This window comes from Sus scrofa, chromosome X (assembly GCF_000003025.6).
Source record: "Sus scrofa isolate TJ Tabasco breed Duroc chromosome X, Sscrofa11.1, whole genome shotgun sequence".
NCBI lineage: Eukaryota > Metazoa > Chordata > Mammalia > Artiodactyla > Suidae > Sus > Sus scrofa.
This window is the reverse complement of record NC_010461.5, coordinates 110,862,640-110,887,782: the sequence shown is the minus strand read 5'-3', so window position 1 is coordinate 110,887,782 and position 25,143 is coordinate 110,862,640. Positions and strand designations below refer to the sequence as shown.

The following is a 25,143-nucleotide window of genomic DNA, read 5'->3' as shown; positions in this document are numbered from 1 at the left end:
TGACATATCGTCAGGCGCTTGTTGGCCATTTTATAAGGATATTAATGTTAACTGCAAAATCTATAAAAACATTTTGAGAGTGTGATATGAGCAAATTTTTATCAACAAGCATTGCCTATTATTTTAAATTTTTCCTGGATTGTTCGTACTGCCGCTTTTCTGTGTACTAGTGTCAGGCAAGAGGCATTCTTGAACCTTTCAGGAGGCGAAAGAAACACATATAATCCCTTTTTCATAAGAAATTGTATGATCACAAGGAAAGTCGTCTTTTTTTCAAGAACGGAATTCGCTTTTTATTCTCAAGGGCTAGTGCTTGCAAGCTAGACTGAAGGGTAAAAGAAAATGCTTCAAAACAAACACATTTTTCCTTTGACTGATCCTGATATTCTTGAGCTCCTGAGGAGAAAGAAAAGTGAGAAATGCTCGTAGTGCTAATAGATTTTCTAGTTGGTTTTTTACATATGCAGTATTTTGTATAACGTCGTCTCCTTAAAGCCGAGCGCAGCCGCGTGTGTGAAGGGTGCCAGAGGGAGGCTAAGTTAGGGACCGAGCAAGCCTCTCCTCGGCCTGCCTTTTTAGGGCCTAAGGGCAAGTGTCTGGGCCTCCTCCTTGCTCCAGCTTCAAGGCACAGCGGCCTGAGAAGGAGCAACACAGTTCGATGACATCATAAGATCTGCAGGGGGGCTCTTGCTGCGCTGGGTCGCTGGGTGGGGGGAGGGAGAGGCTACATCCTTAGGAGATTTATACTCCGCATAAATTACTAAATTACCATCGTAACCGGAGAGAAAGCTTAGTAATAACGCAACTTTACTCCTCCCCGCATCTTTCATGCCATCCACACACACCTCAGCCCTGCCCTGCTCTATTTGACTAAAACCTGGATCATGTTTTATGTTTTTTTTTCCTTTTTGGGGGGTCTCTGGATGGGCATGAACCATAATGCTGTTTTGTAAGACTTGCCCCAACTTTTTCTCATGAGGATTTTCCTGCATGTAGAAGAGTTGGAAAAATTGGACGGTGAACGCCTCTTTACCCTCCACCAAAAGCCAGTGATTAATTTTTGGTCATATTTTATGGGCATCATCTTACATTTCTGCATCATAGTTCGTCACATCCATGCATATTATTTATTTAGACAATCACCTATTTTGGATAGATTCCATGGCTCCAAACTTCCACAATTGTAAGTAATGCCTGATGAAAATCTCAGCACACAGATCCTCCCTCCTGAATTTTTAAGGCCATTGATAGGGGATAAACCGAAACATTGAATGAGAGCCCCTGAAATATTTGTCTTTGGGGAGGAGCCTAAAGGTAACTCATGGAGACTAGAAAGTACAAGAGATTCAGAAGAACAAGTACCTTGAAATTGCAAGGAGTCAAACATTTCAAGCAGGCACAGAATCCTAAGACACTGACTGTGTGTGTGTGTGTGGGGGGGTCCTGGGCTGGGGGAGGTTCTGCCATGGGAAGTCCACTATGGTGCAGCCTCTCTTCTGGAACCTCTGGAGGCTGGGGCTTAATCTGAAGCTCCTGTGCCACTTGGCAGGTGCTGAACTGATCCCAGTGAAGGGGACATGGGATCAAGGGATGCGTCCTGTGGAGGTTGCATGGCCCAGCTCAGATCTGGGGTCAGGGGTCAGGGAGGTGGATGTCTAAGGGACGGGGTCCTGGTCACAAATGGCCCAGTCGTCATCCCTGGAAAAGAAGTCCTTACCCACTGAGGCCACATCCGTGTTAGTCCCCTGCACCCCTCTGGAGAAGACTCTATTGCTAGGATCCTGACACCCCACACCTCTTGGGCATCGATCTATAATAATGTCAAAAGTTTAATTTAAAAGAGGGACTCTACTAAGAGTCCCCCCTTCCAGAAACCTCCCAAACTACCATTCCTCAGGTCTTTCACTCCACATTCAGAACCTTGACTTCAGAAACACTTTCTTAGAGTTCCCTTATGGCACAGCAGGTTAAGGACCTGGTGTTGTCACTGCAGTGGTTTGGGTCGCTGCTGTGAAACAAGTTCAGTCCCTGGCCCAAGAAGTTCTATATAATTCAGGTGCAGCCAAAAAAAGAAAAGAAAATGAAAAAAAAAGAAAAAGAAAAAAAAAAGAAATTCTTTCTTGTTAGCAGCTCCCATCCTGCTGGTGTCAGTGAGGCCGCTGCAAAGCCTTCTCCCCCAGCTGCCCAGACAACTTCCTCCCCTGTCCCCTTACAGCTGGGGCCTCTTCTGGAGCTGAGGCCCGGTGGCTCATGCAGCCCAGGGCCAGGGCCTCCCTGAGTGTCCCTTGGCTCCAGCTTAAAGCTCAGTGACTTCATTCTGTTTCCTGAGGCAAAGGCTCCTCCTCCAGAGGCATTTCTGTTCCCAGCCCATGGATTGTGGCTTCGCAGCCAACCTGCTGTCACTTTTCATCACAACAAGGCCCGGCACCAAGGGAAACTGTTATAGGAGTGTGAGGGCAAACCTTCAGTAGAGCGCTGCAGTCTGTGCCCGTGGACCCAGCAGGAGTAAAAGATGGTTTAAACTAGAGGCAGGGTTGGGGCGATGCCATGCCCAGGAATGAAAGCGTGCACATGTCTCTGTGTGTGTGGGGGAGAGAGTTTGTGTGTGCAGGGCGGGGGGGAGCATTCTTTCCGGAGCCCCCCATTCCCCAGCAGGTCTCCGGACCCCCTTCCCTCCCTGCCAGACAGTGACCTTGGGGGGGGGGTTGCTGAGGGCAGGGACTGCCAAGCTTCAGGGCCAAGCAGTGTTTCTAGGATCCCCAGGAACTGAGACCCAGCTCTGCAGGGGGCACCAGACCGCTGACCCTAATTAACAGCGAACAGTTTTGTTAGTTTGCCAGAGAGGAGGTCGTGCTCTGCTGCCCAGGCCGGAAGGCAGTGGCCCTTCACAGGGGCGGGATGGCCGCGGATTAGCAGGGCTAATGACCTGGGCGGGCTCATCCTTGCAGGGCAACCTGGGGCCCCCGGCCTCTGGGAAGTACCCTGTCGATGCTGAACTCAGGGCCTGATCCGCAGAGCACACCACAGCCCAGACGTCCTGGGCTCAAGCGCTCCTCCGACCTCAGCAGAGGAGGAGCTAGGACCACCAGCCTGTGCCCCAGGGCGGCCAGCTCAGAGTTGTAGGCACCGGCTACACGCCAGCAGTGTGATCAAAAGGTACATGCTGGGAGTTCCTTGGTGGCCTAGTGGGTAAGGTTCTGGCGTCACTGCTGCGGTGCAGGTTTGATCCCTGGCCCGGGAACTTCTGTGTGCCTTGGACGTGGCCAAAAATACAATACAATACAATGCTTAGTGCCCATGTCTTTAAAAAAAAGTGTACATGCTGCCCTCCCTTTAATCCTTAAAACAATCCCAGAAGCCATTTTACCAAAGGGGAAGTTGAGGCCCAAAGGGGAAAGTGACCTGCCCCAGGTCATGGAGCTAGTGGACAGAACCAGGATTCCAGCCCCTTTTGAAGCTACAGAACCTGTTTCAGGACTTAGCAAAGCACACATTCTTCTGTCTTGGCGCAGAAAGAACTCAGCAACAGGCAGAGTGACAGGTAAGAAAAGAGCTTATTAGTATAGGACACTTTTGAGAAATACAAGCCGGCAGGTGAGGGAGTGGGGTACAGTTTTATAATCAAAAGGAAAATGAGAAGGGGGGAGAAGAACGCCTTCTTGGTCCTTCTTTGAGTCTTCTATCAACTCCTACTCGTGGGGCAGGGGAGTTTTTGACCCTTTATGTCCCAACCAGGACTGTCATGGTGCTACGGAAATGAGCAAAAAGTTGGTAACATATGGGTACATTATCTCTGGTTTCAGTATAATGTCACCTTTCTCCAATATTTGTGTTCTTAGTACATGCAGAAAAAGCCCCTTCTCAAGAATCTTTACCCTAAAAAAGACAAAAAAAAAAAAAAAAAAAAAAGAGATTTCCCGTCTGGCTCAGTGGTAACAAACCCGACTAGTATCCATGAGGATACAGGTTTGATCCCCGGCCATGCTCAGTGGAGTAAGGATCCACTGTCGCTGGGAGCTGTGGTGTAGCTCCCAGACGCGGCTCAGATCCTGTGTGGCCATGGAGGGGGCTGTGGCCAGTAGCTGCAGCTCCAATTCAACCCCTAGCCTGGGAACTTCCATATGCCCTGGGTGAAGCCCTAAAAAAAAAAAAAAAAAAAAAAAAAAAAAAAATCAAGGATCATTAACTTGCTGACTTCAATGCGCAGGATAGGTCTCATTCCACCCTTGTTTTACTGTTTGGGCGAATGTCTCAGGGTTCTGCTGCATGGATTTATTGCTAAACAAGCCCACTTAGTTTTGTGGTTAAGCAGGCCTGCTTGGTTTAGTTGTTAAGCAAGCCTCCTTTCTTTCTGCTTTCTTTTTTCTTTTTAAAATTTTTTGATTATAGTTGATTTACAATGTTGTGCCAATTTCTGCTGTTCTGCTGTACAGCAAAGTGACCCGGTTTTACGTATACACACACAATTTTTAAGTCTGCTTTCTTGAGTAATTGTTAATTTCAAGGGTCTCCTATACTTTTTCTCTACCTACAAAATCCCCTAGTGGGATTAACTTTTAATCACCTACTTTGTCCCATTTACTCTGTCCCCATCACTTTAATCCAAGATGACTCTGACTATTGCAGCAGTGGCGCTGCCTCCCTGGGGAAACTGGCACTCTTCACTTTCCCTCTGTGTGCTTGGGGCCAAATCTGGAGGATGAAAGTTCAGATACTCAGGGAGTTCTGCTGTGGCGCCGCGGAAACAAACCTGACTAGCATCCATGAGGACATGGGTTCGATCCCTGGCCTTGCTCAGTGGGTTAAGGATCCCGCGTTGCCATGAGCTGTGGTGTAGGACAGCCGCTACAGCTCCAATTGGACCCCTAGCCTGGGAACTTCCATATGGCGCGGGTGTGGCCCTAAAAAGGCAAAAAAAAAAAAAAAAAAGTTCCCATACTCAAATCTCTCTCCCCCGCTCCCCCCCCCTCCAATCTCCCTGTCTCGAAAGTTCTCTCTGCGTGTACTTGAAAAGACTCCCAGCCTCTTGGTGAGATGTGTGTGTACAGCTTCTGCACCCTGCCGTGGATCTCCTGGGACAGAATGGTCAGGAAGCACCCCGACACCAGCAGCCCCAGGATCTGCTCCATGGTGCGCATCTCACAAGCCAAAGCCACCCACCCACCCACAGCAAAGCTCCAGAAGCCGCCTGAGGGTATTTCGGGGACCAGTGGCCTCCGGGAAGCAGAACCCTCCGAGGGAGCTCCTGCACGTTCACTCTCAGAAGCCCTTTCCTCTTGGGAGCCCTTGTACTGCAAACCAAACGTGCCCAACTGCAAAGGCGCACCGGCTCCTTGCGAGGATGCGAGGCGGGAGTCGGCGACTCCGAGAGAGTCCAGTCCAGACCAAGGGGTCCCACTCTGGCCCCCGCGCAGCGGGCTCGGCGCCCTGGCTTGGATGGCCCGCAGGTTGCAGCCCGCAGCGCGACCGCGCGCCTACGCCCTGGGCAGCTGCCCCCGGTGAGCCTGGGAGAGCCGTGGGCGCTGAGGCGGTGAGTCCCGGAGCGGCCAGAGGGCGTGGCCGTCCCTGGGGCGCGGGCGCGGGGAGCGGGGCTCCCATCCCGCTCCGGCTGCGCGAACCCGCCGCCTGCAGCCCCGATCCGGCCGAGGGCGCGGGGAGGAGCGCCGGGCGGCGGGCCCCTGGCCAGCCCGGGTCCCCGCCGCCGCTCCCGGCCACCCGGCCGGGCCTTCCCGGGCTGCTCCGGGGCCGGGAGCGCCCCCCGGGCGGCGGGACCTCCTCCCCGGGGAGCGCGCTGGGGCCGCGCCGCGGGCATCGGGTTTCCCACCGGCTTGTGGACTTGCCCCCCGTGCCTTTCCCCTCGCCCTCTCCGGACACAGCTCTTCCTGCACGGGCCCTGTGGGCCCGGGGTCATTTCGGGAGGGTTTGCGGAGAAGCCAGGAGCCCCTGGGTGGAGGGAAGCTTTCCTCCGGAAGGGCCGCGGGGCGTGGAGGGGGGCAACCCGGAGGGTCAGTTCCCTGGCCGACGCGGTGGCAGGCTGGGGACCGTCCAGGGAGGGCTGCCCCGCGGGGAGGCTGGAGCGCAGGAAAGGCGGGTCCAGAGCCCCGAGCGGCGTGGTCCCTGCACGCCCCCCAGCGACGGTTAGGTGCCTGGTGGGGGGCTGGTGGGGCGGGGCGGGGTGGATCGAAGCTCCCTAGGGAACGACCTTTCCTGAGCGCCTCCTCGGTGCCAGGCACCCTGCTGTTCCTGTCCAGGCAGTGGGATTCGCCCGCAGGTCCTTCTGTGAAGGAGATGCTGGGATTGTTGGCAGGTTACAGACAGAAGCCCTGGGTGCCAGGGGCCCAGAGCTAGCAGGTGATCGCTAGGTGGTCTGCTGCCAAAGCCCAGGCTACCCTCCGGATAAAGGGTGCTATGGGGACAGTGTCCACTGGGGCGAGGCGGGTGGGATGCTGGGTATGTTTCCGTTGTCCCACTACAAGGAAGAGGACGGGTACAGGGCATCTGGGCCCCTGCGGACAGAGAGGAGCCCTGGCACCGGGCGGGGCCCAGCGTTGAGACCTGCGGGGACAGGCATGGGATGGCCTCTGTGACCTCGGAGATGGCGCTAAGGGCATGTGGGTGTGTTGAGACCTGAGCTGTGCAGGAGTCTCTCGATTCTAACCTCCCGACCACCTCCCTCTGGCGTTTGCTCTGTGGCTTGGGATAAGTGATTCAAGTCCTCCTAAGCCCCAGCTCGGTGCCCTCCTCTGTGTTCCGGGCGCAGTCTGAGAGCCCACCTCCTGACGATGGATGAGGGCGAAAGGAACTCCCGTGTGGGAGGCTCAGACAGTACCTGGCACAAAGCGTGACGCGTGTGATAAATGTCCGTGGGTGTTAGGGCAGACCCGACGCCCGCTGACCTGCCCCGTTGCCGTGTCGTTTTCTTGTGAGCAAGTCACTTAGAATGCTGTTGCGGGGCGAGGGGCCCGGTGGTGTTGGCTGAGCTGGCGGTGACCTCCAGGGGAGCGGACTGAGAGGGGTTGGTGGTTTGCTGTCTTTGCAAGGCATGGGTGGCTCCGGCTAGGATGCCCTTGGCTGAAGGTGGAGGGGGCTGGGGCAACTCAAAGGTAGATGGACTTTCAGGGTTCTTTGCCATCGTGAGTATTGCGCCCCCATTTCTTTTGTGGCCTAGCTCTATGCAGAAACACAGGACCGTTGGAATTAGGCTGAGAGTGGGTTTCGAAGCCAGCACATCAGCAGGGGCTTATCTAAGGCAAGGGGGTTTAGCCTTGGTCGGGGGTGGGGGGGATTCCGGAACAGAGCTGTCCAGTAGAAGCCTCTGTTCTGATGGCCGCTGAGTACTTGAAATGTGGCCGGGCGCTGAGATTTTAGTTTTAATAAATTTTGACTTGTGTCCTCGAGAGCCTAGCAGCTCCCATGGTGGACAGCACAGTTCTGGAGGGTCCACGGATGGGCTTGGACGTTTTGTAAACGTTTGGGAAGTTGGGTGCAGAAGTGGATGTCTACCGTATTCTCCTGAAGTGAAGCCATGGCTTCCATCAGATTCTGAAAGCCGCCAAAAAGATTATAAACTGCTGTTTTGGGGCTTTGGAGAAAAGTGAGCGAGTTGAGGGAGGGGAGTGTGCCCTCAGGTAACCACTGCTGTTTCCCCTCTTGTCCTGTCCTCAGCTGCAGGTGGTTCCTCCGGGCAAGCCCCTATGTTGTCAACTTCTTCACAGTAGGTAGGGCCATTAGCCTAAAGCCCACTGTGCCAAACTCAAAATTCTCATACATCCAACTGCTTTATAAATAATACAAAAAAACTATTTTACCCCCCCCTTTTTATTACTTTTTAGGGCCCCACTTGGGGCATATGGAAATTCCCAGGCTAGAGGTCCAATTGGAGCTGCAGCTGCTGGCCTACGCCGTAGCTCACAGTATCACTGGATCCTTAACCTACTGAGCGAGGCCAGGGATCGAACCTGCATCCTCATGGATACTAATCACGTTTGTGACCTGCTGAGCCACAACAGGAACTCGTATTTTTTATTTTAAAAAAATTTGACAGCGTCTGCAGCATTCGGAAGTTCCTGGGCCAGGGACTGACCCCGCACCACAGCAGCAATCCAAGCCACAGCAATGACAATGCTGGATCCTTAACCCACTGCACCACCAGGGTACTCCCACCCCCCCCACTTTTGAATTTCCAGCTATTTTTTTTTCGCTTTTTGTCTTTTCAGGGCCACACGACGGCATATGGATGTTCCCAGGCTAGGGGTCTAATCGGAGCTGTAGCCACTGGCCTACACCACAGCCATGCCAGATCCAAGAGGCATCTGTGACCTACATTACAGCTCACGGGCAACGCCGGATCCTTAACCCACTGAGCAAGGCCAGGGATCAAACCCACCACCTCATGGTTCCTAGTCGGATTCGTTTCCACTGTGCCTCGATGGGAACTCCAAATTTTGAACTATTTTCAGCATACAGAGAATTTGCTTCCTTTCTCTCCAGCACGCTTAGCGCTGGGAATGCTGCCTCTCCTCTTTGTGCAGCTGAGGGTGAGCAGATGAGAATTGGGTGACTGAGAGGTGGATGAGGCAGGAGTGTGTTGAGTCAGGGTGGTGCGCTGTGGAGGAGCCTCTGCAGTGGGTTCCCACGACAGCTGCCACTCATGGAGCCCTCCCATGAGCCAGGTGCTTCCCCAGGCTCTGCTTCATTTGACCCCCAACAGCCCTCCAGGTGGATGTTGCACCCATTAACTTGACCAGTCACAAAGCTGCGCTCAGAGAGGCCCGGGGGTCCAGCCGCCCTCTTTACGTGGCAGAGCTGCTGTGTCTAAGGACAGTCTGTGCTCTTGACCCTGTCATGGTGCTGCCTTTTGATGTCCTGCGACCAAGCAGCTGGTCTGACCAGCTCCTTATCAGACTCATCCCTAATAAAGACAAGTCCTCGGGGAGGACGAATTCCACGTGTCAGCCACTGTGCTCAGTGTTCATTGATTGATGTGCGTTATCTCACTGATTCCTCGCAGAGCCTCAGAATTACTGATCATCGCGCAGATGAAGGAAGTGAGGCGCAGAGAACGTCAGGGACTTGGCCTCTGGCCTCGAACGCTGAAGAGCCCGAGGCCAACTCAGCTGGTTACCCCTCCCAAGCTTGCAGCAACGGCCCTGCGCCTGGTCTAGAGATAGGAGTGGCCCTCTCCAGTACTGCAGGGGTTCTGGAAAGTACCTGCTGACTTACGGGGGTGCCTGCTCCCCGGACGCGTCTGCACATCTTGTAGCGTGCATAGAAATCGGAAGCACACAATCAGTTCATAGGTTCTTATTTTCAAGATCTCGCACCTCGCAGAACTCGAGAACCTCCATGGCGCATCCTCATGGTTTATTCCTCGACAGGAAGCGGATTGGGCCAAAGCTGGGCGACTGCCCCAACGCTCCAGCCCGAGGCTGGCCGGCGCTCCTGGCGCCATCTGCTGGCGGCTTCCTTGAACTACATCAGACAGCCCTGGGGCCTGGTGGGTTGCTAAGGCCTTGGGGGACAGACAGGGTCACCCGTTTGACAAAGGGAAGAGAAGAAAGAGAAGGGCGGTCTTGAGGCACAGAGGGAGCGGGAGGAGTGGGCGTCGGTGTGAGACGGCGGAGGGAGCCCCTGCTTTAGCCATTGCGCTGTGATTCCCAGGTTGATAGGCTTTGACTTTGTATTAAATTTGACTCTGGGGCGAGGGCCCCCAGCGGTGCAACGCTGACCGGCAGGGATCCGCAGGGGGCTTGTATTACGGTTTTGTCTCTGGCATGGATGTCATAATTGTTTGAGTTAATTTTTGCATAGGATGTGAGTTAAGTTTTGTTTTTAAAGGTGTGCTTTCCCAATGTTTCCAGTACTATTTGTTGAAAATATTTTCTTCATTGTATTGCTTTGACACCTTGGTAAAAAGTCACTTGTCCAATCTGAAAATATCTCTGTGGCTTTTTAAGGATATTATTTTTGTGGGTCCTAACTGAGAATATACAAGTGTCCTCAGCTGGCCTGGGGCCACGCGGTGGCCAGCCAAGGAGCTGGATCAGAGCGCAGGTCTTTGGTCTCCCAGGCGCCGCTCTTCACCAGAGGGCAACGTGCCAGCCTGCCTTCCTCCCTGGCGGGCAGTGTGGCCCTTCCTCACCAGGGGGCCTCGGCCCCGATCGCTGGTTCATGCGCCCCCATCCTGGCTGGGCCAGGCCACCTGGTCACTGCGGTGGGTGCGGGGCCATCGGGGACAGAACACGACCGTCTGGACAAAGGGGCGGGAAGCTCGGGGCTCTGGCAGGGACTGGGGTCCACCCCTCCCTCCTGTGGTGGCGGATGTTGGAAGGGGCACCCTGATCAAGGTACTTTGACCTCTGGGGTGCTCTTGGTGACAGGTGAGGCGTGCCCCCACCCCGGCCCTTTACCCCAGGCTGTGACCACCCCCTGTCTCCTTGGGTCGCCTCTCTCCTGGGTCCTGCGGGCCTTCCTTCCTCTGAGGCGGGTGCTGTGCTCCTCCACAGGCCTCGCTCCCCTGGCCCCCTGTCCAGGGCCCGCCTGCCCCCGCAGCAGCCTCAGAGCCCCCAGCCTGTCCTCTCTGAGGGCAGAGCCTGCGTCTAAGGTGGGGGAAGGGAAGCAGGCTTCCCGTGTGGAGGTTGAGCTTCTCCAAAAGTCAGCACCACGGGGCCGGCAGGGGGGTGATGGGGACATTGCCACCTGCTGCTGCAGGGACACAGCATGATCTGCACACAGTCCATTGCGCCTCATCTCCCCAGCCTGCCCTCTGACTTCTAATGAATTAAGTACTTTCTCACATCAGGCCCTGAAATGAAGAAAAGACTTGGGTCATTCAAAGAAAGGTCGTGAAGGGGTCAAGTTGGCAGGTCCTGGGCCAGGCCTGTGCTGCTGCCTTCTCCTCATGGTCCAGGGCAGGTCGGTCCCAGAGCATCTTCTGACCAGGCCACAGTTCCCTGGCACGGCCCCGTCCCCTTACGGCCCTCCCCCTGCTCCTGGCCACCAGTGGGGTGACCTCCCCACTGGCCCCCCGACCCCCCCGAGAAACAGGAGGCCTCCAGATTTCTTTTCATTTTATTGAACTCATGGGGCTTTTTTCGTATCTTAGACGCCAAGATTTGACGACACAAGAACGTTGCTCTGACCAGACTGTGCTGACCGGTGCAGAGTTCGGCACACACAGAAAAGTGAAAGTTGTCTTACTCAAGTCGATGCCCGACTTTCTAGACGCTCCGCTGCCTGAAAAACAGACTGCAAATAAATAAAGTGCATTGGGAGCCCTCGAAGCAGCAAGAGCCCCGTGCGGGTGACAAGGCAGAGGTGGGAGGGCAGAAGCGGCTAACGACGCAAGGCCAGGCTGGTAAGAAAAGCAGGGGCAGGAACACAAGCTAAGGACGTGCCCCCGGGCCCCATCCACGGCCAATCCCTTTGCGCCCAGAAGCCCCAGCCGGAGCCACCCTCCAACTCCCAGCCTCGTTCAGGGAAGAGCCTGCCCCAGGCCCTTCTCAGGCCCTCTGTCCGCCCCGCCTGGCTGGCCTGGGAAGAGGCTGGAGCTGGGGATCAAACCCCCAGAGGGAGAGACCTGGGATTGAAAGGGCCACATCCGCGTCATCAGCCCCAAGGGGCCCCTCATCCTCGGCTCCTCACCTCCCATGCAGCCCTGTGGCACCGTCTCTCGGAGGCTGCCCCAGAGATCCACGCACGCAGTCCTCAGGCTCCCAGAAGTGGCCCCGGGTGGGCGAGCTTGGGGTGGAGGAGTGGCCACCAGGACCAGGGGCTCCCAGGCGACGTGGCACAAGGCAGGAAGCCATCGGGCCCGCTCTGTGACAGTCTGCGAGGGGTGTGGGGGGCTACAGGTGGCCTCAGGCCCCAGTGAGGCCGGCAGAGATCTTCACCCGGGACCCGGGACCCGGGACCCGGGACCCGGGCTCCAGCTGGGTGGCTGAGGAGGGCAGATGGCGTGAGGCTCGGCCACCCCGTCCCTGGGGCGACCAGGCTGAGGTTTTCAGTCCCAGGAATTCTGAGGACGTGGACCACGAGCAACCGGTGTGGGGACACGTGTGGGACCGGGGGGTGGGGGGAGGACCAGGGGCTCTCCCGGCTCCCCCTCTGCGCCGCTCCCAGGGTGCCAGTCAACAGCATGGCCGGGCCTCCAGGACCACGGGTGCCCCGCTAGTGGAGATTCTCCCAGGCAAACCTGGGCAGGTGGGCCAGCCTGGGGACAGGGAGGTGGGGTCTCGCGTGGCTCTCGGCCCCATCCCACCCAGGCTCAGCCTTCCCCCCTGGTCACATCATGTCTCCGGAGCCACCCAACACCCCCAGCCTCCTCACCCCATCCCCCAAATGGACAGGCTTGTCTTCATCACCTGAGCGGCCCTGGGTCAAGCCTGGGGAGGGGGGGGAGGCCCAGCTCTGTGGGAGAGGCCCTCGGCCCCAGGGGCTTCTGGGACCCGTCTCTCCCGGGCCCCTCTCAGCTCAGTCCCCTGGTCTTCCCTGTGACCTCCCACACACCCCAAGGAGAGCTAGTTTCCCACCTTCCCATGCCCTCCCCCCGAGTCCCCAGGGAGCCTGGGCTCCCCTCCCCCATCCCACAGTGCCAGGTCTTCCGGAAGACTCGGGGGTGGGGTGGGGGTGCAGGCCAAAGGCAGATTCAGCTCCACTGCTTCTTATCTGTGTAACAAGGGCCAATCCCCCCTCCGGGAGCCCCAGTGTCCCCAGTCAGTGGCTGAGGAGGACAGAGCTCCCCCACAGCGTCCTAGGTCCGTCCTTCCTTCCTCTCGCCAGAACCAGACCACTGGGCCAGCCCGGCTCTCAGGGTCTCTGCCTGGAAGGCCCTTCCTCTCCTCCTGGGTCGGGCCCTTCTCTTGGCTGCTCCCCAGGCAGCTCTGGGCCCACCTTGCCTCCCTGGAGGAGACCAGAGAAGGAGCGGGTCACCTCCTGTAACACCAGGTCCTGAAAGAAAGAAACGCTGACTTGAGAGCTGCCTCCCCATTCAGAGAGGTCCCTGTGTCCCCAAGTGTCGCCTCCTCTACAAGCCTCTTCCCCACCTGCTCTTCCACCCCAGCCCGAGAGCTGCCCTCCGCTCAAATCCTTCGGGACACGGGGGCTGCCAGAGGCCATGCAGGGAAGGAGGAAGCGTCTTTCCCACTCCTCCCTGTCCCCGGATGCCCGCTTTGCAGGACGCCCTTGGGGAGCAGGGAGGCGAGCAACAGGGACAGCAGGAGCAGGCAGAGGGCAGTCCTCTGGCCCCAGAGGCCAGGCAGGAGGCAGCTTTGTGAAAAGCTGAGAAGGAGACAGACTTGGGGTTTGGCCAAGAACACAGCCATCCTTCCAGGCGGCCTCCCAGGGGGTGGAGGAGACGGGCGGCAGCATCTTTCTTCTCTCCGCGGGGGGCCTTCTGCCTGCCTCCCCACCCCCTCCCTCCACTCCCCCATGTTCAGGGACACCACCCGGGCTGTGGGCGCGAGAGATGGCCAGCGCCTCCGTGGGTGATGAGCTGACCCTCCGAGATGCCCAGGCCGCCCTCATCCCCATCTTGGGGTCATGACAAGGGAGGCTGGAGAGCCTCCGTCCGTCCTGCCTGCACTTGCTTCGGCAGCTTTCCTAGCTGGCTTCCTGGGGACCCTTCCACGTGGCCGTCAAACTACCGAGGTGCCTGGACCTCTAGATGTCATGGCAACCGCCTCCCTCCCTCCAGCCCACAAGTCCAACCTCTGGCCTCCTACCTTTTGGGTCCGGGCCAGTCTTTCACTTTCCGGCTGAAGAATGTCTTCCTTCTGCTTTCCTCTTCGGCCAAGGGGAGGCAACAGGTCGAGGCCAATGCAAAGGGCCCGTTTCGCGGCTTTCTGTGCGCCGCGGCTCCAGCCGCGACGTGGGTGGGCGGGTCGCGGCCAGGTCCGAGCTCGGTGGCCGTGTCCTCCGCGGAGGTCTAAGGCCCGGGGGCCCGAGCGGTCTCGATTCCTTCCCGCCCGTCTAGGTGGCCCCTGGCCCCGCCGTCCCTCATGCCCGCGCCCCTGCTGTCGTGGCCGGGCGGTGGTGGCGGCGGGCGCTCACTCGATCCGCACCTGCAGGCGCACGTTGAGCATCACCGAGGCCAAGACGTAGACGTAGGGGAAGTTCATGCGCAGCCGCCAGGCCAGGTCGAAGAAGGTGAGCAGTGTGCGCGTGAGCCCCTTGCAGAAGGCGCTGTAGGAGCCGCGCGCCGCGGCCGAGCGCGACAGTCGCACGGCCAGGCCGGACAGGGCTGCCGCCGCCGCCGCCGCAGACAGGGCCGAGGACGCCGCCATGGGCCTGGCCCGGCGCCGGCCCCGCCAGTGGACCGCTGCGCGAGCCGGCGGGCAGGTGGAGGGGAAGCCTGGAGCCGCCCGCAGGCAGCCCTCGCGCCCCGCCCTCTCCCTCCCTTACAGGCTGGGCTCTGGCCGCCGCGGCAGCCACAGCCAATGCCCTGCCTCAGCCAGGGGCAGCCACGCCCCCTCTCTCGTTCCCACAGCGACGGCCGCCTGCGCAACCCCGCCCCTAGCGTGGCCACGCCCCTCTCTGGGAGCAGTGGCGTGGAGGCCAGAGGGCTCAGACAGCTCTGCTGATTCTGCAGGGAAAGCCCACCAGGAATCCTCTGCACGTTTACACCATCCTCTTTTCCCCCACTGTCTCCACAGAAAACCGGGCCAACCAACCCATTGTACTTTTCTTTAGTTCATACTTTTCTGCTAACTGCACCGTGGAGTTTCGTGGAACCCGCACGCGCATTTTTTTCCTTGCTGGTATATTTGTTGCTGTTGAGTATTTCTTTACTCGTGAATTGCCCATTGCCCTTCCCTTTTACCTGTAGGAGAGCAAAGACTTTCCCTCTACCTCCTAGATTCAATATAGATTCACTTCCTAGGTCAATGGGAAAAACCAAAGACAGGCAGATTAAGAAGAGAAATTATATATTCGTTCATTAATTCTTTTTTGTCTTTTGTCTTTTTGTTGTTGTTGTTGTTGTTGCTATTTCTTGGGCCGCTCCCGCGGCACATGGAGGTTCCCAGGCTAGGGGTCGAATCGGAGCTGTAGCCACAGGCCTACGCCAGAGCCACAGCAACGCGGGATCCGAGCCGCATCTGCAACCTACACCACAGCTCATGGCAACGCCAGATCGTTAACCCATTGAGCAAGGGCAGGGACCGAACCCGCAACCTTATGGTTCCTACTCGGATTCATTAACCACTGCGCCACGACGGGAACTCCTCGTTCATTAATTTTTAATATTACTTGCACGGATGTGTCATAAAAAAATACCCAGAATGACAGTGAGATTCGAGATCTTCTATACCATCTTAATAAGGGAAGGGAAGGGAAGATGTAGGCAATCTAGGGGAGAGTAATTGATTGTTAGAAAGATGAATGACTCCTTCAGAGCATAGGTGGGAGTATGATTGTTTGAGACCGAGTTTGGGTGTGGTGTTGATTTCTAGTTCCTCTCCTGCGGTGAGAGTCCACCTTCCCTGGTTAGTGAAACTTCCAAGGAGGGATTTATGGCAATTGAGTTCGTTTTAGAAGATCTATCTTTCGCAGATAAGGGGATTTCAGAGAAAGCCCCTCCCTTTGTTGCATGAAGGTGTGGGGCGGGGGGCTTCCAGGGCCTAAGAGTGGGTTCCTGTCTAACATGGAAATGAATTGTCAGAGGAGATACACGTGCTGACAAAACAAAAGATGTTATTGGGAAGGAGCCCCCAGTGGAGAGCAGCAGGGTAAGGGAACCCGGAAGAACTGCTCAGCCACGTGGTTCCCAGTCTCTGGTTTTATGGGAGTGGGGTTAGCTTTCTCGGTTGTCTTTGGCCAATCTCACCTTGCTCAGCCCATATTTAGTCTGACTCAGGTTCTTTCCTTCACACCTCTCAGCCAAGATGGATTCCAATGCCAAGGATTCTGGGAGGTTGTCTCCTCCCTCCTAGGGGCCCCTGCCAAATCCTCCTGGTTAGTCTTCAGGGTGGCACCCTGTTCCTCTTCAGGGCCTCCTCTTGAGATAACTCATGAAAGCCGCTACTACCGTGTTATGCCAAGGTGAGCGTTTTCAGTCAATGGTCCCCTAACACCTTCATGTGCTGTTTTTCAGAGGTCTTCAGCTCAAGATAAACAGTATTAAGAAGTGGCATATTTTGGGGTGGCGTGTACTGAACTCTTTCATACCCGCTAGTGATTTTTAAGTGCTTCTCTTAACCCACTGTTTGCCCTGGATTCTGCACAGAATCTCTCAGGTTTTCATTTGCCCTAGTTCATGGCATTTCTTGCTGGTGTGTTTAAAAGCCCTTTTGTGGTTTCCTCTCATCTTTATTCTAAACCAGATCCAACCTAAACTTGATCATGTTTTCCAGACTACTTAATGAAGTGGGGAAAATGCTCATGCTTCTTTATAGTCATAACTTTTTAAAAGCTGTCTGCAAGAGATAAGTCAGCATGGCTCCATCCTACTTTCACAAGGGGGGCTGGCCTGAATAGTAAGGCCTTCTCAAAATGCCTGTTCGGCATCACACTTAAACATCTCTATGGCATCCATGTGACTGTTTAAGAAACCCAATAGGAGTTCCCGTCATGGTGCAGTGGTTAACGAATCCGACTGGGAACCATGAGGTTGCGGGTTCAGTCCCTGGCCTTGCTCAGTGGGTTAATTGATCCGGCGTTGCCGTGAGCTGTGGTGTAGGTTGCAGACGCGGCTCGGATCCCACGTTGCTGTGGCTCTGGCGTAGGCTGGTGGCTACAGCTCCGATTCAACCCCTAGCCTGGGAACCTCCATATGCCGCGGGAGCGGCCCAAGAAATGGCAAAAAGACCAAAAAAAAAAAAAAAAAAAAAGAAACCCAATAAATCATATATACTGCTTATGCAAGTGTCTTACCTACATGGTCAAAGGGAAAAAAAGGAAATCTGAAGCAGCGAGGACTGAAAGAGGTGGTCCAGAGCAGGACTAATTGGTGGTTCCGTTTACCACCCACAGATACGTAGGCAAATTCTAGATTTCTGAATACATCCTTCAGAAACGAAGGGGAAGGGTGTTCCCCTCGTGGCTCAGTGGTAATGAACCCGGCTAGTATCCATGAGGATTCGGGTTCAGTCCCTGGCCTCCCTCAGTGGGTTAAGGATCTGACGTTGCCATGAGCTGTGGAGTAAGTTGCAGACGTGGCTTGGATCTGGCGTTGCTGTGGCTGTGGCGTAGGCTGGCAGCTGCAGCTCTGATTCCACCCCTAGCCTGGAAACTTCCATATGGCATGGATGTGGCCCTATAAAGAAAAAAGAAAATGAAGAGAAATAAGGACATTCTCAGATGAAAGAAAATTAAGAGAATTTTTGATCAGCAGACTTAACCACACAGAATGGCTAGGATCAGAGGTCCCCTTGTGGCTCAGCAGGTTAAGAACCCGACTAGCATCCATGAGGGTGTGGATTCAGTCCCTGGCCTCACTCAGTGGGTTAAGAATCCACTGTTGCTGCAAGCTGTGACTTGGGTCAGGGATCCAGCTCGGATCCTGAGTTGCTGTTGCTGTGGCATAGGCCAGCTGCAGCTCCAATTTCACTCCTAGCCTGGGAACTTTCATATACCATAGGTGTGGCCATTAAAAAATGGCTAAAGATATTTCCCTAAACAGGGGAGTTCCCGACGTGGCTCAGCAGAAACAAATCTGACCGGCATCCCTGTGGACACAGGTTCCATCCCTGACCTCGCTCAGTGGGTTAAGGATCTGGAGTTGCCAAGAGCTGTGGTGTAGGTTGCAGATGCGGCTTGGATCTGGCATTGCTGTGGCTGTGGCATAGGCCGGCGGCTACAGCTCCGATTCAACCCCTAGCCTGGGAACCTCTGAATGCCGCAGGTGCAGCCCTAAAAAGACAAAAAGACAAAATAAAAAAAGAAATATCCTTAACCAGAAAGGAAATGATGACTGAGGAGGGTGGCACATTAAGAAGGAAAAAGAACAACTGGAATGGCACACAACGGGAACTCCTGATTTTTTTTTTTTTTTTGTCTTTTTTTGTCTTTGTTTGTCTTTTGTTGTTGTTGCTATTTCTTGGGCCGCTCCCGCGGCATATGGAGGTTCCCAGGCCAGGGGTTGAATCGGAGCTGTAGCTGCCAGCCTACGCCAGAGCCTCAGCAACGCAGGATCCAAGCCGCGTCTGCAACCTACACCACAGCTCACGGCAACGCCGGATCGTTAACCACTGAGCAAGGGCAGGGACTGAACCCGCAACCTCATGGTTCCTAGTCGGATTCGTTAACCACTGCACCACGACGGGAACTCCCCTGATTTTTTAATTGTAGTAAAATAGACATAACCTATGTGATATAATAAAGAAATACATACTTCTTGTCGTGAGCTACACAGGAAGTCCAAGAAATACATACTTCTTTAACCCCGGTTTCTGATACTGAGCTCCTAAAACTTCTATAATGTCCTGGATGATTGGGGTGCTAGAAGCATCTTGTATAGAGTTTCTAAATCCTTTTCTCGGGTAATAGGAGTGTCTTTTATTCTAATGAGGTAACTCTTAACTGGCTCTTAGATAGTTTCAGGATGGGGGCTCATCACCCGAAAGACCAAGTAATGATTAAAAGCTTGGTGCTTTCAGCCCCGAGGAGAGGAGAGGGGCTAGAGATTGAGTTAATAACAGGTCATGCCTACATGATGAAGCCTCCATAAAATCTCTAAACTACCAGGTAGATGGAGCTCCCAGGTTGGTGAACCCGTCCATGTGCTGGGGGATGGTACACCACAAACTCCACAGGGACAGAAACTCCTATGTTCGAGACCCCTCCAGACCTCTCCCTGAATACGTCTTCATCTAGCTGTTCATTTGTATCCTTCATAATATCCTTTATATTAAGCTGGTAAATATAACTTAAGTGTGTCCCTGAGTTCTGTGACCTGTTACAGCAAATTTTCGAACCCAAGGCGTTCATGGGAAACCCTGATTTGTAGTCAAGCTATAATGAAGTGTAGGGAACCTGGGAACCCACTACGAGTGATTGGCATCTGAAGTGGGAGCAGACTTATGGGACTCAGCCCTTAAACTGCGGGATCTGTGCTAACTCTGGGTAGTTAGTGTCAAGGTTGAATTAAATTATAGGACACCCAGTTGGGGTCCACACAGAATGGGAGAATTGCTTAGTGTAGAAAACCCACACATTTGGTGTCAGAAATATTGTGAGCAGGAGTTTCCATTGGGGTGCAGCAGAAACGAGTCCGACTAGCATCCATGAGGTGCTGGTTCAATCCCTGGCCCTGCTCAGTGGGTCAGTGATATGGTGTTGCTGTGAGCTGTAGTGTAGGTCAAAGATGTGGCTCAGATCTGGTGTTGCTGTGGCTGTGGTGTGGGCTGGCAGGTACAGGTCCAATTCGACCTCTAGCCTGGGAACTTCCCTATGCTAAGGGTGCAGCCCTAAAAGGACAAAAAAAAAAAAAAGTACTGTGAGCAGAGAAAGTTTTCCTTTACATAAAATTTACATAAATTTTTAAAAAATGTACAATTCAATGGAATTAAGAACATTCACAAAACTGTGCAGCCATCACCACTATTTCACCCTAAATGGAAACGCCATACCCACTGAGCAGTCACAACTCATCCCCACTTCCCACCACCATACCCTGGCAACCACTTATCTGTTTCTTGTCTCTCTGAATTTGCCTATTCTGGATGCTTTTTATTTTAAGGTCTGCACTCATGGCATATGGAGGTTCCCAGGCTAGGGGTCAAATCAGAGCTGTAGTCGCTGGCCTACACCACAGCCACAGCAACTTGGGATCCAAGCCATGTCTGCGACCTACACTGCAGCTCACGGCAACGCTGGATCCTTTACCCACTGAGCGAGGCCAGGGATCGAACTTGCATCCTCATGGATACTAGTCAGATTCGTTTCCATAGAGCCACGAAGGGAACTCCTGGATGCTTTTTATTTGGCCACACCCATGCCTTGGGGAAATTCCCGGGCCAGGGATCAAACCTGTGCCACAGCAGGATCCAGAGCCACAGCAGTGACAATGCTGGATCCTTAACCTGCTAAGCCACCAGGAACTCCCTCTGGACATTTCATATGAATGGACTCATCCTATATGTGGCCATTGTGCCTGGCTTCTTTTTTTTTCTTTTTTTGCCCTTTAGGCCACACCCATGGCACATGGACTTTCCCAGGCTAGGAGTGGAATCGGAATCGGAGCTACAACTGCTGGCCTACACCACAGCCGCAGCAACATCAGATCCGAGCCGCGTCTGGGACCTACACCATAGCTCACGGCAATGCCAGATCCTTAACCCACTGAGCAAGGCCATGAGATTGAACCCAAAACCTCACGGTTCCTCATTGGATTGGTTTTGTTGTGCCATGATGGGAACTCAGAGCCTGGCTTCTTTAGCATGATATTTTCAAAAATCATCCTTATTCTAGTGTATATCAGTTCTTCATTTCTTTTTATGGCCTAATAATATTCCATTACATGGATAGATCACATTTTGCTTATCCATTCATCCACTGAAAGGCATCTGCATTGTTTCAACCGTTTGATTTTTTCGAATGATGCTGCTATGGGCATTGGGAACACATACTTCTTTGGAAATCTGTTTTAAATTCTTTTGTGTATACACCTTGGAGAGGAATTGCTGGATCATATGGTAATTTTATGATTACTTTTTGAGGAGCTGCTAAACTGTTTTCCACAGTGGCTGTACCTCATCCCCCCTCCCCCAAACACTCACCCCTTAGCCTCTGCCAGGTCTCAGTTCATGCAGCAGGGGACTTCTTACATGCAGACCTGTCATAGCATTGCCCAACGAAACTTGGGTACTATTTTCTCGTGGTCATATTTTCCCCTTGATCAACCCTGTAATCCTTCAGATTCACTACTGTTGGCCCTCTGTACCTGCTGGCTCCACATCTATGCGTACAGAGGGCCAATTGTATTCATTGTACTAGTCATTTTACATAACAGAATTCAGCATCAGTGGCCCCCACGTAGATATTGGCGGGCTTTGGGAAGTGGATGCCCAGCATCTAAAAGTTTTTCAAGTCTTGGGGGGGGGCACATTGGAGACACTTAGATGCTGTTTTAGATATTCTCATGTAAATGGCCTCCAGCTGTGACCTGGATATGGGGTTCTTAAAGCCACACAGTGTTTTAGAAACATTTTGGTGAGTGGTTCTTTGATGACAATCCAAATCCTCATTTAATTTTTTTTTTTGTCTTTTTGCCTTTTCTAGTACTGCTCCCGGGGCATATGGAGGTTCCCAGGCTAGGGGTCCAATTGGAGCTGTAGCCACTGGCCTACACCACAGCCACAGCAATGCAGGATCTGAGCCAAGTCTGTGACCTACACCACAGCTCACGGCAACGCCGGATCCTTAACCCACTGAGCAAGGCCAGGGATTGAATCTGCAGCCTCATGGCTCCTAGTCGGATTCGTTAACCACTGAGCCACGACAGGAACTCCAAATTTTTTTTTTTTTTTTTTTGGCCACCCCGAGGCATATAGAGTTCCTTGGCCAGGGATAAGATCCGAGTTGCAGTTGCCACCTAAGCCACAGCTGTGGCAATGCCGGATCCTTAACCCACTGCGCTATGGCCAGGGATTGAAACTAAGTCCCAGCGCTCGCAAGATGCCACTGGCCACTGCGGGAACTCCTCATTTAATATTCTTTTTATTTTTTAATTTTTTTTAGGGCCACAGGTGTGGCATATGGAAGGTCCCAGGCTGCGGGACTACACCACAGCCATAGCAACACCAGATCCGAGTCCAGTCTGTGACCTACACCATGGCTCACAGCAATGCCGGATCCTTAACCCACTGAGCAAGGCCAGGTATTGAACTCGCATCCTCATGGATACTAGTCAGGTTCGTTTCCACTGAGCCACAAAGGAAACTCCCATTTAATATTCCTAATGTGACCATGTCTGCATGGTGCCCCCCCCAACAAAAAATACTAGCAGCGATGCAATTCAAACTCCCTGCATGGTGCTACATCACCTGACCCTCCTCACCTAGCCATCCTCATCTCCAGATCACACTTAGAAAGCGTCTCTAAGGGCCGTGAGTGCTTTGCTATAGAGCCACAGTCCGCCTCAGCTTCCAAGCAGGGCTGAGCGCAACCTGTCTTGAGGCCCAAACAGATGTGAAAGATTTTTTCCCCAATATCGATGGTATTGCTTAACACTCAACTCTGTTGCTTAGAGCTGTCTGCTGAACCCTGTGTGGAATGGGTGTAGGGGTGAGGAGGTGGGGCTGTTGGGGTGTGGGTGGGTGGAAGGCTCTGAGAGGAATAGGAGAACTCGGGCCTTGAGGAGTGAGGCTCAATAACTGGGAGCCTGCCTCCATCCTCGGGGCAAGCTTCTGTGCCATCTTCCAAGAGAGGCACCAGGACCTCCCTGCAGAAGCCCACACGCGGAACCCCCAGCCTTAAGAGGTGCGAAAAGTTATTAGACTGGAAGCGACTTCCGGCTTGGCCACCACATTTCCAGCCTGGTCTGTGGTGGGAGGAGCCACAAAAGTCCCGCCCACCAGCCCGCTGCATCTCACTGGCCGCCATCCGGCACACTACGCCCCTATTGGAGGGTGGGCAACCGGAACTGTGAAGCCCTTCGGGTAGCAGCCTTGGCCAAGTCCCGTGCGAGGGTCGCTGACTGGAAGTTGGGCGGTGTGGAGGAGCGGCGCAGCCTCTGAGGAGCTGCTGTGATCAGAGTGCGGCTGGCAGGCGGAGGCTTGGACAGAAGCAAGCCTCGTTGCCCTGTTGTCAGGCTGCCCTGACAACGGGACAATGCTTCGGTTTATTTCCAGGGTTTTTGGCTTCTGGAGGAGGGTGGATTCGTCTGAGGCAGAGAGCACGCAACATCTGAGGCGTCTGGAAGGTACTCTGCTCATCCCTCCCCTCCTCACGGGCCTTTACTTAGCGGTGCATTCCGCCCCTGGTTCTAGGCCACGAGGGCCACGAGGGCCACGAGGGCCACGAGGGCGCTGAGTGTCCCAGGCGGCGCCACCCTTTAGGAAGGGGATCCCAGGTCCCCGATCATGCCCTGGACTCCCTAGTCTAAGAGTGGCGAAGGTGTAGACAGAGAAGACCCCTGGGGAGCAGTGTCCCACCCCTGCATTTCCCGATGCCTTCGGAATTTACATTGGGGTGTTATGCGCATGTGCCGCGGATTCCTTTCCAGACTTCCCAAATGGCGCCTCACCCTGATTTGAGGATGAATCTGATTGTGTTTCACAAATAGGCGCGTATTTGAAGCCACGTAGAGGAATCGGTCAGAGGACAGGGTCCGCGTTTAATTTGTTCACCTCTGTGCCCTAAAAACCTACCCCAGAGTCTGGCACTGAGTGGCTGACGGAGGGACACTGAGAAGGCGTCATCTCGTTGGTGGGAATCCGTTAAACTGATTTTGCCCGAGAGGGCGGCGTCCCTGCTCCGATTGCGATCGCGTTCATTCTGAGGTGTGCCGAATGCGCCTCTGTGCCCAGCACCGGGCCTGAGGGGCATCCACGCCCGTTGATCCTCGAGAAACTTCCGTGAGAGAAGTCGCGGTGTTGTCCATGTGACATCGAGGTCAGGGAGACGCAGGCAGGGAAGAGAGGGCACAGGCTAGTGTCACGCGGCCTGTGACACCCGCGGCCCAGCAGCCGTTTCCTGACCTCGGCGCTGCCTTCCTGCCACAGGAGTAGATCGGCTGTGCGCTCCGGATGGCGGTTGGCCGGAGACAGCTCTTTGGGCAGCGTTATTCCCTCAGCAGGGCTGAGGCTTCCAGGTGCCAGAATTGCCCTGCAGCTTCTCAGCGCGGTCTGGGGAGTTCGAATCCCGCGGAGGTGGCCGAGTCTTAGCGAAGTTTGCGATGCGAGGCTGCGGGGTAGCTTTTAGCGGGCAGCTCTCACTGCAGCGTCCAGGAATTACCCTTGCTTTTACCAACGGGACCACACGGGAGAGTTCTGGACAAGTTTGTTTTTTGTTTTTTGGTTTTTTTTTGTCTTTTTGCTATTTCTTTGGGCCGCTCCCGCGGCATATGGAGGTTCCCAGGCTAGGGGTCAAATCGGAGCTGTAGCCACTGGCCTACGCCAGAGCCACAGCAACGCGGGATCCGAGCCAAGTCTGCAATCTACACCACAGCTCACGGCAATGCCTGATCGTTAACCCACTGAGCAAGGGCAGGGACCGAACCCGCAACCTCATGGTTCCTAGTCGGATTCGTTAACCACTGAGCCACGACGGGAACTCCTGGACAAGTTTTCATGTGCCCAAATGCAAGTTGCCACTTTGTCCCTTCCATGCTCTGGTATTTTATGATTTCACCTGACAAATTTGACCCCCCTCCCTGTTTTGGAAATTTTAAGGATTTTCTTGGCTAATGATTCTGTAACCTATTATAATCAAGATTTTCCCCAGCCAACCCCAGCGAGTTCCCGCGTCTTTGGCCAAGCACCTAAGGCGTTGTGGTTCATATTGTGGGCTCTGCAGTCTGAGTCCCTGGGTTTAGATCCCAAATTGTGGTTTCCTAGCTGTGTTTGTTCAGAAAAAAAATAAACCCAAGTGGTTCAAATGCACATTTGGGCTAGATTTAAGTCCCCGAATCTCTTTGTATGCTTTGTCTAGTTAGTTGTTTAAGAATCTGCAGATACTCCTGTTGAACCTGTGGTTGATAATGATGAAGTTATATAATAATGGATGCGTGTAGACTGTCTAGCTGCAGATATCACGGCAGCAATTAACATAAGCTCTAACCTGTGGGAGGCATTCAGAGTTCTAAGCACTTGACATACATGTATCAGTTAATCTTTATAACAACCTTTTTCCCCCCAGATTTATTGAGATATAATTGGCGTATAACACTGTGTAAGTTTAAAATGTACAATGTGATATGATATATATGTATATATTGTGAAGCATTTGTACAATAAAGCTAGTTAATATTTCCATCACCTCACATAATTATTTTTTGTAGTAGGAACATTTAAGATCAACTCCTTTTTTTTAATGGCCACACCCATGGCATATGGAAGTTCCTGGGTCAGGGATTGAATCTGAGCCCCAGCCCCCACCTACTCCACCGCTGTGGCAATGCTGGATCCTTAATTCGTTGCGCCAGGCCAGGGATCAAACCCGAGCCTCCGCATCAACCCAAGCCGCTGCAGTCGGATTCTTTTTTTT

The 25,143-nt window shown here is 54.0% G+C and overlaps 2 protein-coding genes across 4 annotated transcripts in view; one reads left to right on the top strand and one right to left on the bottom strand.

Moving 5' to 3' along the window:
* Nucleotides 1-25,143, top strand: part of CT55 (cancer/testis antigen 55) — a 42,051-nt gene that overhangs the window by 2,495 nt on the left and 14,413 nt on the right. Inside the window, exon 1 of one of the 3 annotated variants that reach the window (XM_021080817.1) lies at nucleotides 22,258-22,858. The exons of the other annotated variants lie outside the window; for them this stretch is intronic. Within the exon in view, the coding sequence (XP_020936476.1) occupies nucleotides 22,768-22,858 (91 nt within the window). The 5' untranslated portion in view covers nucleotides 22,258-22,767. Of the gene's footprint in view, nucleotides 1-22,257; nucleotides 22,859-25,143 lie in introns of those variants that run through there. 3 annotated transcript variants of the gene reach the window in all.
* LOC110255250 (small integral membrane protein 10-like protein 2A) lies at nucleotides 11,060-14,967 on the bottom strand. Its single transcript, XM_021080823.1, has 3 exons — nucleotides 13,722-14,967; nucleotides 11,644-12,948; nucleotides 11,060-11,235 (listed from the first exon to the last, which is right to left on the bottom strand). Exon 1 carries the CDS (start codon nucleotides 14,280-14,282, stop codon nucleotides 14,046-14,048), a length of 237 nt encoding a protein of 78 aa, XP_020936482.1. The 5' UTR covers nucleotides 14,283-14,967; the 3' UTR covers nucleotides 11,060-11,235; nucleotides 11,644-12,948; nucleotides 13,722-14,045.

What these genes read in the sequence shown, in the direction of transcription:
- LOC110255250 (XM_021080823.1), bottom strand. Translation starts at nt 14,282, where the DNA reads ATGGCGGCGTCCTCGGCCCTGTCTGCGGCGGCGGCGGCGGCAGCCCTG.